Source organism: Monodelphis domestica, chromosome 8 (genome assembly GCF_027887165.1).
Source record: "Monodelphis domestica isolate mMonDom1 chromosome 8, mMonDom1.pri, whole genome shotgun sequence".
In the NCBI taxonomy this organism is placed as follows: domain Eukaryota; kingdom Metazoa; phylum Chordata; class Mammalia; order Didelphimorphia; family Didelphidae; genus Monodelphis; species Monodelphis domestica.
Window position 1 is genome coordinate 130,113,228 of NC_077234.1, and position 16,313 is coordinate 130,129,540.

At 34.1% G+C, this 16,313-nt stretch overlaps 1 protein-coding gene across 4 annotated transcripts in view; it reads left to right on the plus strand.

Moving 5' to 3' along the window:
• The window catches only part of UCHL3 (ubiquitin C-terminal hydrolase L3), a 105,323-nt gene that overhangs the window by 55,344 nt on the left and 33,666 nt on the right, over window positions 1–16,313 (plus strand). For 2 of the 4 annotated variants that reach the window (XM_007501455.3, XM_007501457.3), the window contains exon 7: window positions 5,228–5,341. The exons of the other annotated variants lie outside the window; for them this stretch is intronic. In XM_007501455.3, the coding sequence (XP_007501517.1) occupies window positions 5,228–5,341 (114 nt within the window). The remainder of the gene's footprint in view (window positions 1–5,227; window positions 5,342–16,313) is intronic. 4 annotated transcript variants of the gene reach the window in all.

Genomic DNA, 16,313 nt, shown 5'->3' on the forward strand with positions numbered 1-16,313 from the left:
ACTTTATTTTTCTTATGTTATTCTTTCCTTATTTTTTGTCTTAATTTAGCTTCTGGGCTTATCAACAGCAAAAATTGCCCTTTTTCAATTTTACACATTAATGTAAACCAATCAGTGACTACACAATCATTAGTATACATTAGTAGGTGACTTGTTACATCAAATGTAGCTGTGGAATATAACAGGGATCTTATAACAGAGTTGTTCATAAAGCCTTCCAAGTGCATGCTTCTCTTAAGTAGTAACGTGTTACTTTGGCATCTCACCCCTCACATTCTGTCTAGTAATTTAGGGTAATTGTGATGATTACCATACTGTGGTATGTGGTACTTATGTATGTCCAGGTGACATGTAACTTCCTTTTTCTCTGTGTGAAGGGATATTCTAGATATACGGTAACCTTTGTAGGACTTCCTGATAGTGACATCAGTCCTGTCTTCTGTAGAAACCTGCTGCATCCTCTCACTTGGACACAAAAGAGTGGTTGTTAAGAAACAAATGAGACTATGTTCTAAAGTGAGTTATAAGCCAAAAAGTATGATTGTTTTTGTTAGATCTACTTTCAAGCAATCCATAAATTTTCCTAAGTCTAGGGCAATGTGACTATAATATAAAAACTTTGACTAGTTTCTGAAACCTACAGTTTTGGGACGTTTAGAAATGTTCTCTAGAATAAATAATATCTGACTAAAGCAATTTTTGCCTGGAATAATTATTTTATAGCTATACAATAATCGAGTAGTTAGAACTAAAATAACTATTTTCTAGAAATCTAAATATTTGTTCTAGTTACCTCATATAGCTATATCTCCTCAGTATATCTTCATACATTTAGAGCCGGAGGGGATGTTAGAGGTCACCCAGTCTAAGCCTTGTATTTTACAGATGAGGAAACTTAGGGCCAGAGAGTTTAAGTGACTTGTTCACATCTATTTGGATAAATCACTTAAACTTTCTGGGCCTCAGATAGTGGCAAAATTGGAATTTTAAACCTAGGTTTTCTAAATATGGGACCTTTTCTGTTTTTCCATATGCATCCCTTGGGAGTTACTTCTTGGGGCTACATATGTGTGTGTGTGTGTGTGTGTGTGTGTGTTGGGGGGGGGTCTATTGTTTTTGATATTTTAGTTTGTTTTCCCCCATAAGGAATAAAGTAACAGACTTGTTTTTTAATTTGAAGTGGTAAAATTGCTTTGACATTTGTTTAATTCAATAGATATTTTACATTATCTACCATATGTCTGGCAGTAATGCTGAGCCCTTTGAAGAATTAAAAAAAAAAAGAGGTTTAAGATCTAGCCCTTGTCCTTAAGAAACAACTTTTTTTGGTGGGTGGGTGGGGGGCAATTGAGAGTGAAAAGGGATGTCATATGTAGACAGATAAGTTGTTTATGCTGACACAGGAAAATATAATTCAGTGTTCAAATGAGTAACAATGATGAATGTTGCCAAATTCCAATGAAGAGAAAGGTTGCTGGAGATTCAAATAGGAAGAGATTCTGAGCTGAAATTTGAAGGATCAATATATTTTAGTAGGCAGAGGTCTGGGGTAGGAAGAGGGTGGCAGATAGAAGCAAAGGCATGGATATTCAGACATACCATGAATAGTGCCATCTTTGTATTTTAAAGGAATATGTGTACATATGCATATATGTTTTTTTGCAAATAGTATGATTTAACTTGATTTTTGTAATTGAGGAGATCATAGAATATATGAGTAGCATTGTGGTATAATGGAGAGAACCTTGGACTCAGAATCAAGAGAGTGGAGTTGAGTTCAAATTTTACCTTAAACACTTATTAGTTGTGCAACCCTGGACAAGTCACTTAAGTGAGGTATGGTTATCTGCATTTTACAATTTCCTCCTCTGTAAAATGGGGATAATATACCTAATTTCATAGAGTTCTGAATATTAATAAGGTAATATGAAAGTCTTAAAGCATTATTACTTTTATAACTTAAGAATTTAATTCAGTTTAATACACATTGATTAAGCAACTTCTATGTATAAGATATTGGAGACAAAAAGGTGAAAAAGTCATTCCTTTCAAGCAGAAGACTATCCATTACAGAGGTTGTGATATGTATATATACATTGCAGTACAAAGCATAGTGTGGTTGGAATGAAGGAGATATATCCAGACAAATTGTTCTAGGAATATTTGAGGAGGAAAAGTAGAGCTTTAGTTAGGAGAAATGATACATAGAGTAGAAAGGTGGGTATTTGCTTTTGAGACAACAGGAGTACCTTGAAACTAAGAAGAGAAATTTTATGTTGGTACCTAGGGAAAAAATGGTAGAGATCACTCTGATTAAATGTGAAAGAGAAGTAGAAAACTTGCTTGGAAGAAAACTGGCATATTTTATATTGACTTTGCCATAGTTTCAATTTATATGACTTCAAAATTGGAATTACTTTGCATAAGTAGTCATTTTGTAAATGTAATCTTAATCACTTTACAATCATTTCCCTAACTTATAATGACTTTTTTTGCTTTGATGTTATTTTTCTTAATTAACAAACTTATTCTCTTCCTCCTCTCTCATTATGTAGGGACCCCACTCCTCCAAAAAAAAAGATCTCTTGACAAATATACACATTTAGAAAAATCAAATTTCCTCATTGATCTCATCCAAAAATGTATGATTTATTCTGCATTTTAAGTCTATCACCTATTCCTGTTAGGAGTTGAGTAGCATGCTTCATCTTTGTTCCTTTGGAATTGTAATTTGCTCTCAGGACTGTTTTGGATTATAATTCTCTTTCCCAAGATACTAGTTCATTCTCACAATTTGGTATGATTCACCAGCTTGATGAGCATAATTTATAGAACATGGATGAAAATGTTAATAAAACCTTCAAAGGTTTCAACTTCAAATCAACTTTTACATTAAGAAAAAAATTTTAGATATCTTTTGTTTTTATACCTCAGTAATTTCAGGGTAGCCTTGCCGTAAGTTAATTTATTAAGATCTTAATATGTGCAAGACACTGTTCTAAGATAAGTTTTATGACATGTAGAAAATGTGAGTAGAAAAAAAGTTTTTTCTTTTGAAAATTCTTGTGTTGAAAATTCCCATATACTTCTATAATATAACTACATCTTAGAACTTTATACAATATAGATCTTTTGTGAATGTTGTTGGCCTTAATTCTTCCAGTTCAGCTGTAGGCTGAAAGGTCCCACTTTATATCTACCTTATTGAAATGCATTTTTTTTCTCTTCTTCTTTTTTTGGCAAAATGAAACTAGCAGGAGACCAAGGGAAAATGACAGTAAAAATAAAGAAATTTAATTTTCATCAATGGCTACCAGGAAAGCCTAATGCAGCTTTTTTCTTTGATACTTGAGGATCTATAATCTTATTCATGTGAGTAATCCTTCCAGTGATGCAGATTGCAACCTATCCATGCCTGTCCATCCTGTATGACTCTTGTTTGTATTTTCTTGCAAACCTGGCACAGAAGGTCCAGTCAGCATGCTTGGGTGCCTTAGGATATTTTGACATTGCACGGGTGTCTGTGGAGCATGCTGGGTGTCCCCTGGGTATTATAAGGTACATAGTACAGTGAAAGGAGGCTGACCTTCAAGCCCCAGAATCTGAGTTTGAATCTAAAGAATACTGAAAGAACACTGCCACTTATGCAGGTGATCATGGGCAAGGAATGTAACCTGTCTGTGTCACAGTTTCCTCATCTATAAAAGCAAGGGATTAGGCTTTCTAGGCATACATCTCTGATGACACCCTTTGTTCTACTTCTGTGCTGTTCTTCACTGGTAGTGTTATAGTTAATGACCACCATATTGTCCTTAGGTTAATTCCCATTCTCCATTCATTGGAGACTGATATTTCCTAATTTGTAGCCATATAACAAGAATATTGATGTTAAAAAGATCTTAACTTTAATTTTTGAGAGAAACTTTGGATCATTACCAGAAATGTGAAATTTCCCAAAGGCTATCTAACTTGTATTCTTCCTCCAATTCTAGGACCAACTCATTGCCCATTAGATCCTACTGTGCTTTTTGGTTGTTTTTACTGTTAAAAAAGTATTTGACATGGTAAGACAAAATGATACTTTAAAGGCTTTCCTCCAGCAAGATTTCTCATATATGTATATATATATGTGTGTGTATATATACATTTATATAATCTCAGAATCATACAAGATTCTTTAAAAGAAGAAAGTAATATGAAATAACTTTATTCTAATTATTAATATTAAGTTAAGCAAAAAGCAGGGAGAACTTTGCTCAACAAAGGTATTTGTCACTAGCTTGGAGGATGTCTATTACAAAGAGTTAGGAATGAAGAAGGATTACCTCTACATGGTAAAGTCTTTCAGATATTCCCATTCACAGACAATATTCTGCAGATTTCATCAAATCTGGAAACATTTCAAGGACTCCTAAATGAGATCCATCATCATTGAAGAGAATTTGACCCAATTATTCATTCATATGGGAAAAAATGAATGAAGGAAGAATATGCATTGATTGTCTAGACTGATATGCAGTTGGATTGGCAATCCATAGGGCTCATCAGGACACACAACTTGGACAAATCCTGCAAATGCAATCTTAGCTTGTATTGATAAAATATAGTGCTCCTGTCATGAGGGAAGCTAGTACCCCTGCACTGGTCAAACTACATTTGGAACATTGTATTCAGTTCTGGTGCTCTTAACTTTATAAAGATTAATAAATGTTTGTTAAAAGTAGTTAGAAATGCCTAATTTTTGAAAGGAGATTGTCAAAATTGAAGTTCTCCAAAGGAAAGCAATTTAGAATAGCAAGGAAACTCAAAATAATATCATGAGAAACAGAAAAATACTGGTAATGTTTATCCTGGAAAAGACGATGCAGTGTAAAGAATACTGAATTTTTTAATAAGCAGACCAATCAATGAATACACATTTTTTTTAAAGCCTTCTCTGTCCCAGGCACTGTGCTGAGTGTTAGATCAGAATCTTTGCCCCATTATTTATCACTTTATGACATTACCTTTCTGGGCCTTAGCTTTCTTATCTGTATGTTTGGGATGGTTGGAAGAGATTAACTCTGAGGTCCTTTCTAGAACTGAATTGATTCTATGTTATTATGAAGGCTTGGAGGGTGGGGGGGATGAAGGAAAGGGCTTGGGATTTTGGGAAAGAGATAAATATTATCAAATATTTGAAGGACTTTTCATATGGAAGAGGGATTAGACTTCTGTTTATTTCCAGGGGGCAGAACTGGGACCGAAGAGTGGAAGTTACTGGGAGGCAAATTTCAGCTCCTTAGAAAACGTTCTTCAACAGTTAAAACCAACTGAAAGTCATATGGATTGCCATGTTGAGGTGTGTGCCACAGCTAAGGGTGGTTTTAAAATTGAGCTTGGGTGACCACTTTTGGGGATGTTATGGAGCAGATCCAGCCTTTATACAGAAGCTGGACTAGGGAGTCTCCTCCAGCTCTGGGCTTCTATTATTCTTGCTTAGTGTCTTCCTTCCTTTCGTTCACTTGTCTGTTACAGCTCGTAGCATCATGCCCCTTGCTCCCAGAGCTTTGAGCCAATTCTGTCAAGAACTAGCATGGCTCACCTTTCCTCCCTGGGCTGTCTTGGTGTCTTATTTCTGGGGTAGATGATCTCTGATATCTTCTCTTACTCTAATGGATGACTTTTAAACTACCAAAAGGATTCTTAATCAAGAAAGCAAAACAAGGCAGAGGAAATAATGCCAATTTTGGAGTCAAGAGAGGCTTGCCTCCCCCATTTACTAGAAATGTGACCATAGGCAAGCCACATAACTTCATTTTTCTCATCCCTAAAACTGGAGTATATAAAACGTTTAAGTCCTGGGTTCATGATATCTTTAAGTACTTAACTCACTTGTTATAAAGCTCAGATGAGATAATTTACATGAAGCATTTCAGAAACTTTAAAATGGTATATAAATGTCGTTTAGTAAGAGGTTTGAAACAGATGTACTAGAAAGTGGCACTGAATAAAACAAGAGTGACAAGCCAGAAAACATTTCACTGTGTTGTTTAGAAAATAAAACCCTAGACTTCTTACCCTCCTTAGTAATGAGTTGACATTTATATAGTGATAGAAGGTTTACAAAGTAGTTTTTGTATCTTAATTTTTATTCTCATAACAACCTTGTAAAGTGACTAAATTCAAGTACTATTATCTCCATTTTACAGATGAGGAAACTGAAGCTAACAAGTGGTATAGGTAACTTAGTAGTGATCTAGTCTAGTAAGTAGAGGAGCTAGGATTTTGAGGGTCTTCCATTTTCAAGCCTCATGCTAATATTACTTTATCTGATGTTACAAAGTAAAAAAAGAAGTTATTTGGGAGAAGAAATAAAGACTTGAAGACTTCCTCTTGTCAGGGTGGAGGGTTATCTTTTCTTGTGAACCTCACATTCACCACTGTGCCCTGTGCTGAGGTTTCACCCCTCTGATCAGGAACCTTCTCCTGTGGAAATGGTTACTCCCATTCATCTTCTGTTAATAGCAGAACAATGGAGCCATGCAGAGGTGTACATATTGTATGTTTTTCATTGAATAGTGGCCCATGATCTAATTTTCTCCTTATTTGCTGTGGGGCAACAAGGTCTGACCATTTATATAGTGCCTTAAAGTTTGAAAAGCATTTTACGTGTATTGTCTGATTTGATCATAAGAATAACTGTTGGGTGTCCCTGTTTTACAGATGAAGAAAGGGAGACTCAGAGAGGTCAAGTAACTTGCCCAGGATCACAGAGCAAGTGTCAGTACCTAGCACTGAGCAGGTGATTAATAAGCCCTTGTTGCCTGGATTCCAGATGCAGCAGTATTTCTGCTGTCATATGCTGCCTTTCAAGTCAGTCCCCTGGTGGAGCCTCTCTTCATTCACTTACCAAATGACAGGGTTGGAATAAAGGATCTTTAAGGCCCATCCAGCTCCATAGCCTGTGATCCTGTGGTATGAGAACAGGCAGAAAGGTAGGCTAAGTGGAAGCAGAAAAGAATTTGATTCCTTAAGGAATAAGTTCATTGGGGTGGTGGAGACTCAAAGGGTTCTGGTCATGCTGGAACTCAGCACAGATCTCTTTTGTATTTAGCAGAAAACAAGGCAAAAAAAATGCTGTTGGAGATTTGGTGTTTATCAATGTAATTTAGAAGAGTGAGGAGAATGTGAAGAAAGTTGTGCCAGATGTTAAAATGAGCTTTAAAAACTGGTTGTTCAGTCTCCTGTCACCATTTTAAGTGTTTGTGTATAAACATAAATATTTTTCCTTAAAATGTTCCAGAGTAGACAATATGCTTGAGGCTTATACTTTTGAAATATGTTCATGTCAGAAAGAAATAATTAAGTAGTAAACTAGTGATTGGCCTGGAGACAAAATCAGGATAGAGGATGTAGTTTTTTATTTCTGGAAGCCTCCCAGTAAACTATAGTGGAACCATTTTGTGAGAGACTTTGTATTTAAAATACTAAAAAATGCTGATTTTCCATAACCAGTATTTGAGACTTTTCTTCCTTGAAGTAAGTTTATAAAATGCTACTTTTAAAAATTTAAATTTTTAATTTTTCAAAAAACATACTTGGCTGAGCATTGGAATTTCAGGTTCTTTCTGTAATAATACACTACATTGAAATATTTTAATTATTGGTTATTGACTTTGAATGGATAATACTAGTTACCATTTTTTAAAATGTCTGCTATGTGCCAGGCACTGTGCTACAGGTCACATAGCAAGTCTGTATCTGAGGCTAAAGTTGAACTCAGCTCTTACTAACTCCATACCCAGTGCTCTGTGCCCTATGGTTCCACTTAGTTGCTTAAATGTTTGAGATTTACCTTCTTTAATAAGCATTTCATGAAGAATTCAAATCTGTTTGAATGTTAATGTAAATGGAAAATATTATTCCACTAATTCTTAATTTGGTTAAATTTGGACAATTTTGACAGGTCAGAACCAGTTTAGACTGATTGGAAATGATCTAAACTGGTCTTGATCAGTCTGCATCAGTTTTGACTGGTGCTAGCCTGTAATAACTGGTTTGAACCAGTCTAAAGTGGTTTTGACTGGTGCTAGCTGGTCTAAGCTGGTTTTGGCTGGTTCTAGCCAGCCAAAGCTACTGACTAGAATATAGTGCTTTAGTGTAGAATGCTGATCACTGAATTTTAAGATTAATAAGAAGAATGTTTTATTAAAGTAGCAACATTTTTGTAGTGGTTTTTACCACTATCAAAACCACATCTTTGTTAAGTAATTATTAATAGTAGAATTAGAGCTGGAATGGAAATTTCTATAATTTGGATTTTATTCCTCCCTAATGGGAGAGATAGAAATTCTGTCATAATAATGTGAACAGATATTCTTAAAAGCCTTTTAGGATTTACTGTGTACTTCCCTTAAAACAACCCTACGAAGTAAGGTATCCCTATTTTACAAACTAGGAAACTAAGACTTAGAGAGAAGTAACTTTCCCAAAGTAGTTATATAGCTAGTCAATGTTAAAGAGTTAGATTTGAATCCAAGTCTTGTATCTCTGACTTCAGTTCTTTTCTGAAGGAGTTAGGTGGTATAGTGGATAGAGCACTTACCCTGAGTCAGGAAGACCTGAGTTCAAATCCTGCCTCAGACACTTTTGTAACTCTGTAAGCCTCAGTTTCCTTATCTATAAAATAGGAATAATAGCACCTACCTCATGGAGTTGTTGGAAAATTTAAAAGGAGTTTTAGACACCTTAAAGAAAGACTTATTATTTCTACTCTAACACACTGATTAAAAATACTACCCAGTTTTTAACATGTTCACAGAAAGGAGCTTCATTATACTGGATTTTTAAAAACATCTTAAACAATTATTAGTCTTATTTTAAAAACAGAAATAATTGGGAAGAAAACTATGATTACATTATTGTAAAATTTGTGAGCTTTCAACTTACGTTTTTTTTTTAGAAACTCCTTCCCTATTCTCATTCACTTTCCTCTCTGAATTATATGGATTCTGTCAAAAGATCAATTAAAAATTTTTCAAACTTTCTCCAGCTCCATCATAAGAACCTTTTTAATGTGAAAATTACTTTTGTAGTTTTTTTTTTTAAGTTTCCAATTTGGAATACTATCCTTGGAGTTTTCTGGTTTATTTTCTCCTTCCCTCAAAACCTTCAATGGTTTGTTATCTCATCTACATGGGTTCTCCATTAATTATGGATTTTACCGCTGATCCATGCATGTTTGTCATCTGTAACTCGGGTCTAGGTCTCTGCCTTGGAAGGTAATGCTTCTCCTATAGCCCAAAAAGGGGGCGGAGGGGGCACAAACCATCCAAAGAGAAAGATTTTTAGTAGTTGCAACGTCAGATAAGCATGTGGCTATGTAAAACCCCTGGGACTTTTTTTTTCCCTGTTGTCATCCCTATACCCCTCATTTTGTATTTCTTGTCCTTATTTCCTTTTGTGACCCTAGGCAAGTCACCTCACTCCTGTTTTCTCAGCTCTTGTCCTGTGGTTCTGGATTTAAAGAAAAATACAAACAAACATAAATATATCTATTAACCCTTTCCATCCTTTACTTTGTGAGCTGTTCCTTGTAATGAAAATTTAGAAAGAGGAAAAATGGCAGTTTAGCAGAAATTAAACATCAGCCCTGTCAGACAGTGTGTATGGGTACCATTCTACATCCCTTGTGCTCCATCTCTACAATGGGGTCAGAGAAGATGGTTTTCCTCTATTCTTTGACACAAATGGGTACTGCCCTGGAAACAGGAAGAGCTGAGCTCAAATCCAACCTCACATATTTATTAGTTGTGTGAGTCCTGGGCAGAATGTTTAACCATTGCCTCAGTTTCCTCATCTGTGAAATGGGGATAATGATAGCCTCTACATCCCAAGGTGGTTGTAAGGATCATCTGAGATAATTGTAAAAGCACTTAGCACAGTGGCTAGTATGCAATAAGTGCTATATAAATGCTAGTTATTATTTTTAGTAATTTTCCATTACTGTTATATTGCTTTCAGTTTCAGCCCCCCTCCCCTTTCCTGCTCCTTTTACATTGTTGTCTTTATATACTTTCTGGATCTGTTTGCTTCATTCTTATCAGTTTATATTAGTCATTCCACTTCTGAATTTATTCTATTTATAATTATTTAAAGTGCAGTAATATTCCATCACATCTGTGTACCAAGGTTTGTTTATCTAGTCCTGAGTCGATGGGTGTCTGCATTATATTCAGTTCTTTACTACAATAAAATGCTGCATTGAATATTTTTGGTGTACAGGTAACCTTTCTTCAATCTCTATATATGCCTAGCATTGGAACCATTGGGTCAGGGAGTGTGAACATTTTTTTTTAACTTTGCTAAAATGTGACTGCAACAAACACACCCCAGAAATGCAGAGCTTCACATTCATTCCTGATAAATTTCATCTCATTGGTTTGGAGATCCATCGAGAGAGAACTCACGTGGTAGAGTCAGCAAGAAGAATCCTGTCTTTGCTCCTCACTACTTGGGTAATTTTAGATAGATCATATAATCTTTATGGCTTTTCTTATCTGTGAAATGAGGGAAGATATCTAATTTTCCTTCAAGTTTTTATGAACTTAGTTTACGTGGTTACATATGTATGTTAATTCATAAAATTGCATTTCATAGTTCTCTAGCCATCTCTGCTCTTAGGCCTTTTTGTGTATACCTTCTTAAGGATCCTACATACATTTAGCATTGATTAATATACATTACTGATATTTCACAATGATTCTTTTATTGGTTCCTGACTTAAATGTCAAATGTAGTAATAAGGTACCTGTAGGGAAACTGGGAGGAGTTGTTAGTAATTAAATCAAATTGAATCCCATAGTTCAAAATACCATCTTCATAAGAGGTGTCTCATAGATACTACCATGGATTCATGGTGAATCTGTCATTCTATAGTGGTAAACCAATTGTCATAAATTAGCCTTAATGGTACTTGAGATAGTTCCATCTTACAGAAAGTCATAGCCTGTTGCATTATATGGCTTGTTGGATTATTTTCCATTGTTGCTTTTCTCAAAACTAAGTTGTTTAAATATATTTAAAGACCATTCATTGTTCAAGATGAGAGAAGCTAAACATTTATTTGGTATGACCTATAAAAGATACCGGTTAAAATAAGCTAATGTTGAACAAACTACAGTATATGATGATTTAGCTTTGTAGGTTAGATGATGAGTAAATGTTAATTATGCTATTCTTCTTTACTTGGTTCTAGTGCAAATAAAAAAACTTTTTCTAAGTACCTATTGTATGTGCAAGGCACGAGATAATCTTTGTTCTTAAGGAGTTTGTTTTTCTGAAATGAAGTTTTTTGTTTATTTTTTTTGTGGGGGTGGGTTTGTCCCCGAACATGAGCTCTAGGTCAATGGCTAAAAATAATTAGATATAACAGTACTATCTACTTTCAGTGTGAATATTTTAAGTAACATAGTTTAGGCCTTTAAGCTTTTAGTGTCATTTTACTGAAATAATATTTGTGTTTGTAGATAAGTCAGTTTTTTTATTTATTAAAAGTTGTAAGCAGGCCTGGAGATGGGAGGTCCTAGGTTCAAATTTGACCTCAGACACATCTCAGCTGTGTGACCCTGGGCAAGTCACTTGACCCCCATTGCCTAGCCTTTACCACTCTTCTGCCTTGGAGCCAATACACAGTATTGACTCCAAGACGGAAGGTAAGGATTTAAAAAAAAAAAAGTTGTAAGAATGATCCTTAGATCACTTCAGTAAATAAAAAATTGGTCAATGGATTCATAGATTAATTGAATTTTTATAAAAATTACTAATATTTGTTCCAAACTATTGAGAAGAAATAACTTCAAAAATTCATATGCTACTTAAAAAAATCCATCATATTTTTATTATGGTTTTTAATAATCATAGCAAGCATTTTCATAATATTTTAAGATTTGCAAAGAACTTTACATAGATTTGATCCTCTTTAATTCTCATAACAATTCCAATGAAGTATTACTATTATCCTCTTTTTACAGATGAGAAAACTGAGGCAGGCATAGATTAAGTTGCTTAACCTCTAGTCAACTAACCCACTTAATTTTAAACCTCAAACAACTAGTAATTATCTTAGGCAAGATTATCCATTGTGCTACCTAAATTGATAATATAGTTGAATATTTCTTTTGTTCTATTTTTATTTCTAAAAAATGTGGGCAGGAGGCAAAAATATATCTCTCTCCTCTCTGCAGTTGAGATAAGTATTACTGTATTTTATTGCTTGTGAACCAGATGGAATTTATGCATTATATGGCCTATATTCTACTCCTGGAATAATGTCACTTATATTTCTTTCCTTCTTATGCTACTTAAAAAGAAAAAAAGTATTTTTTTCACCCTCCCTTAGAAGCAAGGGAGGATGTTTAGGAAGAAAAATAGTCAACATATAATTAAATGGTTTTTTTAGTTCCTAATTACCCTGAGGGAGACAGATGGAACAATAAATAGAGCTCTGATGAAAACTGTCATATGTAATTTAAATTGTTGCTATTATAGTTCAGTTTGGCAAGTATGGAAACAATCTGTTTTCTTATATTTTTCCTTGTTTTCCTTCATTTTCATTTTGTTTTCTTTTTTACATTCTGTTGTATCTAAGAATTTGAAGTCCTATTGGAATAGTTTTTATTTTTATTTTAATTTTATTTCACTTTCAAATAGGGAAAAACTATTCCATGGCACTGGAGGGTAACGTCATTTAATTTTGCCTTTTATTCCCTTTTCCCCACTTCCTTGCATCTTTCCTTTCTTGACTCTTTTTCTTTACTCCTAAAGAGTATGGGTGATTAAATGTCTGCAGTGGGTATGGATGCCATTTTATGGGAAAGAAAGAATATTCAGAATCATTCAGAGTATAGGGCAGGTAGATGGGGAATAGAAGCAATCTTGTTCCTACTTTAACAAATCTCTTCACTTATATCTTTGTATAATAATAAATTTCTACTCTGAAACATAATTTCAAACTAAATTATGCACATGAACTGATGAACTCAGTTCCTAAAAGGTTAATGTGGATAGAATTTCTTCATGGATAGTACATCTTCTTTTTTAGATAATCCTAGACTGTTGTCTCGAAAGGAATCAGGAGCCTCGTCTTGCCAATTTCATGGTTTTGAAAATAGAAATGAATCATTGCTTTAAATTACTGTTTACTTTAAAAGAAAATACACAGGTGCATTTCATCAAATGCCCCCCTCCAGACTGCCAGAAATAATTCTTATACACAATGCTCTGCTTCAGGAATAGAAGGAAAGCTAAAACTGGTAATTTTTATATTCTTCCTTCTGTTTTTCCCCCTTCTGGAATTGGGAGTTGATGGGAAAGCTATAAAAGCAGGAGATGAAGAAATTGGAATTTGCTTGGAATAAGTAAGAACTTTATTGGGGGACAGGTCTAGTTATAAAAATGAATTACTGGGAGATAGTTTGACCATCTTGATGTCCACAAGCTTGATTGTGGCAACACTGATTATCTGAATTGCTGTAATGGTAAACTGATGACAAATTTTTAAATGTCTGCAAGAAATATTTCAAGTTTTGATTTTGTTAAATGAGAAATATTTTAGAGAAAACTCAACATCATTCAACTTTTCCTTGGAATACATATTTTGAAATCTATTCCATATTTTTTGCCTTTTTTTGTTTTGTTTTGGCTTTTGCCTGTGATCCCTGTATGTGCTATAGGAAATTTTCTTGTCTTTTCCAAGGTTCTAACTTTACTTTTCTTATTTTAACTTTTGAATCTCAATTTTTGATTAATTCATCATTTTTGGCTATTATTTTCTTTTAAAACCAGAATGTAATTCAAAATTACATAGACTCTACCTATATTTAAACATTTATATTTTGTAATTATTATGTAATTGTTTTTCTGGTTCTGCTTTTTAAATTTATTATCAGTCTTTGCCTATTTCCCTGCATACCTTCTTTATGTTGCATATAGTATATTGCTACATTTACATATCATAGTTTTTTTTTCAGCAATTGTCCAATCAGTGAGCTCCCACTCTTTTTTTGAGAACTGTTTACCCCCATTTACATGTTAAAAACAGTTTCCAACATTTTTCAAAGAATATTTAGTCTCAAATTCTCTCTTTCTCTCTTCCCCTAAACTCCTACTGCCCTGGAGATGTTAAATTATGTAGATTTTACTTGTGCAATCGTAAAACATTTTTCCATATTAATCCTTTTGTGGAAAGAAAAATCAAATAGAAAAAAAATAAGAAAGTAAAAAAAGTTTCCTTTGGTCTGGATTCTCTTTTTCTCTGGAAGTAGATGGCATTTTTCATCATGAGTCCTTTGGGATAGTTTTGGTTCATGGTATTGCTGAGAATAACTGTTACTCTTAGTACTGCTGTCACTGTGTATAGTGTTTGCCTGATTCTGCTTATTTCATTTTGCTTCAGTTCATATAAGTCTTTCCAGGTTTTTAGTATTCCATTACATCAGATACTTACTCAGCCATTCCCCAGTAGATGGGTATGCTCTCACTTTCCAGATCTTTGTACCCCACCCTCCCGCATCCCTCCTCCAAAAGAACTGCTTTAAGTATTTTTGTATATGTAGGATATTCCCTTTTAAAAAAATCTCTTTGGGATATAAATCTAATTATGGCATTACTGGGTCAAAGGGTATGCACTGTTTTATAGGTCCACTTTGCTTTCCTGAATTATTAAATCAATTCACCACTCCCTCATTGATGCATTCATGCCCCAACTTTCCCATAACCCAAAACAAGTTTTGTCATTTTCCTTTTGCTGATGTAATGGCCAATCTGATAGGTGAAGTACCCACTTTTTTCCCTTGTCATGAAAAAAATTGTAATAAATATTTTAGCATATATAGTCTTTCTGTTATTGAATTCTATGGATATATACTCAGTAATAGGATCACGGAATCAAAAGAAATGAATAGTTTTTTTTTTTTTCACATTATTCCCCTCTTGTAGGCTTTAATTTCTTTGAGAGCAGAGACTTTCATTTTGTATTCCCATCTCTTAATACAGGGCCTTGCACGTGGACACTTAGTAAGTGTCTGATGGATACACGAACACTTCTGGTTGCTTTTCAGGGTACTATTCATTTTTAAATAATATAGGAGAATTTCATACTGCCTGGGACTACAACATCTCCTTCCTAATGACTCCAAAGAAATTTAAAAATCTACAAAAATACATTGATTCCATGACTATTTTGTAGAAAAGTTTAACCAATGCAAAGTTGTCACCACATCAGAGAAGCCAAAAAGCCCAGAAATTACCTCAGCCAGCAGACATTCAGCCCCCTTGCCAAGTAAAGAAACTTGGCAGCCAAAGGTGGTGCCCATGTTGAATATGATCTCTTTTGTGAAGAAAAAATGGAAGAGATGGAGTTGAAGATAATATGTACTACTACAGAAAACATTCAAAAACTTTCAAAAGAAAAGACAATGAAGAAAACTTGGGAAAGATCTTGCAATACTAGGTAATTCCAAGAGTATTTATAGATATAACAAGGAGAACAGCAAACTAATAAGAACTAAAACATCTTCCAGTGATCTATTTTCATTAGCAATATGATGGAATGCTCTCATTTGAATTCATTTACATTTGGTTAAGTTAAGAAAGAACTATATTTCGTCCAGGAGAAAGTGATCCTGGTTTTTGACACAAGTAAGGGGGCATTGATTTTTAAGATAACCTAAGGAGTGAGAGGTTCCAAACGAAAGAGGAAAAAAATTACAAATGATACTTTTACCTAAAAAAGATGATTAAGATAATTTCATTATTATTGACCTATAATTGTGCTTTCCTGTTCTATAAAAGTTTTCAAAAGTTGTAATGTATCAAAATAGGTGTTTAATAAGAACATAACAAAAGAATAGGGGAGGACTTTGTAGACAGTAATAGACCTCAGTCATATAATTTACTAATAGATGTAGTTATTAGATCTCAACTGTTTATTGTTTGTTGATTTTTTTAAAGAATATTTGGTTTTGTACAACAATATGCAGCCTTATTATGGATCTTCTTAAAACAAGTTGTTTTACATATATATATATATATATAAAATTTTACAAAATTACATAACAAATACGATTACATGGAAAACTTTATTCAACAACACTCTTTGTGTTGACTGATATCAACTGAAGCATTTAAACTGGGAGACAAGCTCAGTCACAATATATGCCACTGTTGTGAATAAGGTATTGCTTGAGTCCAGATACTTAAAAATAATTTCTTTTCTGGGGGCAGCTGGGTAGCTCAGTGGATTGAGAGCCAGGCCTAGAGACGGGAGGTCC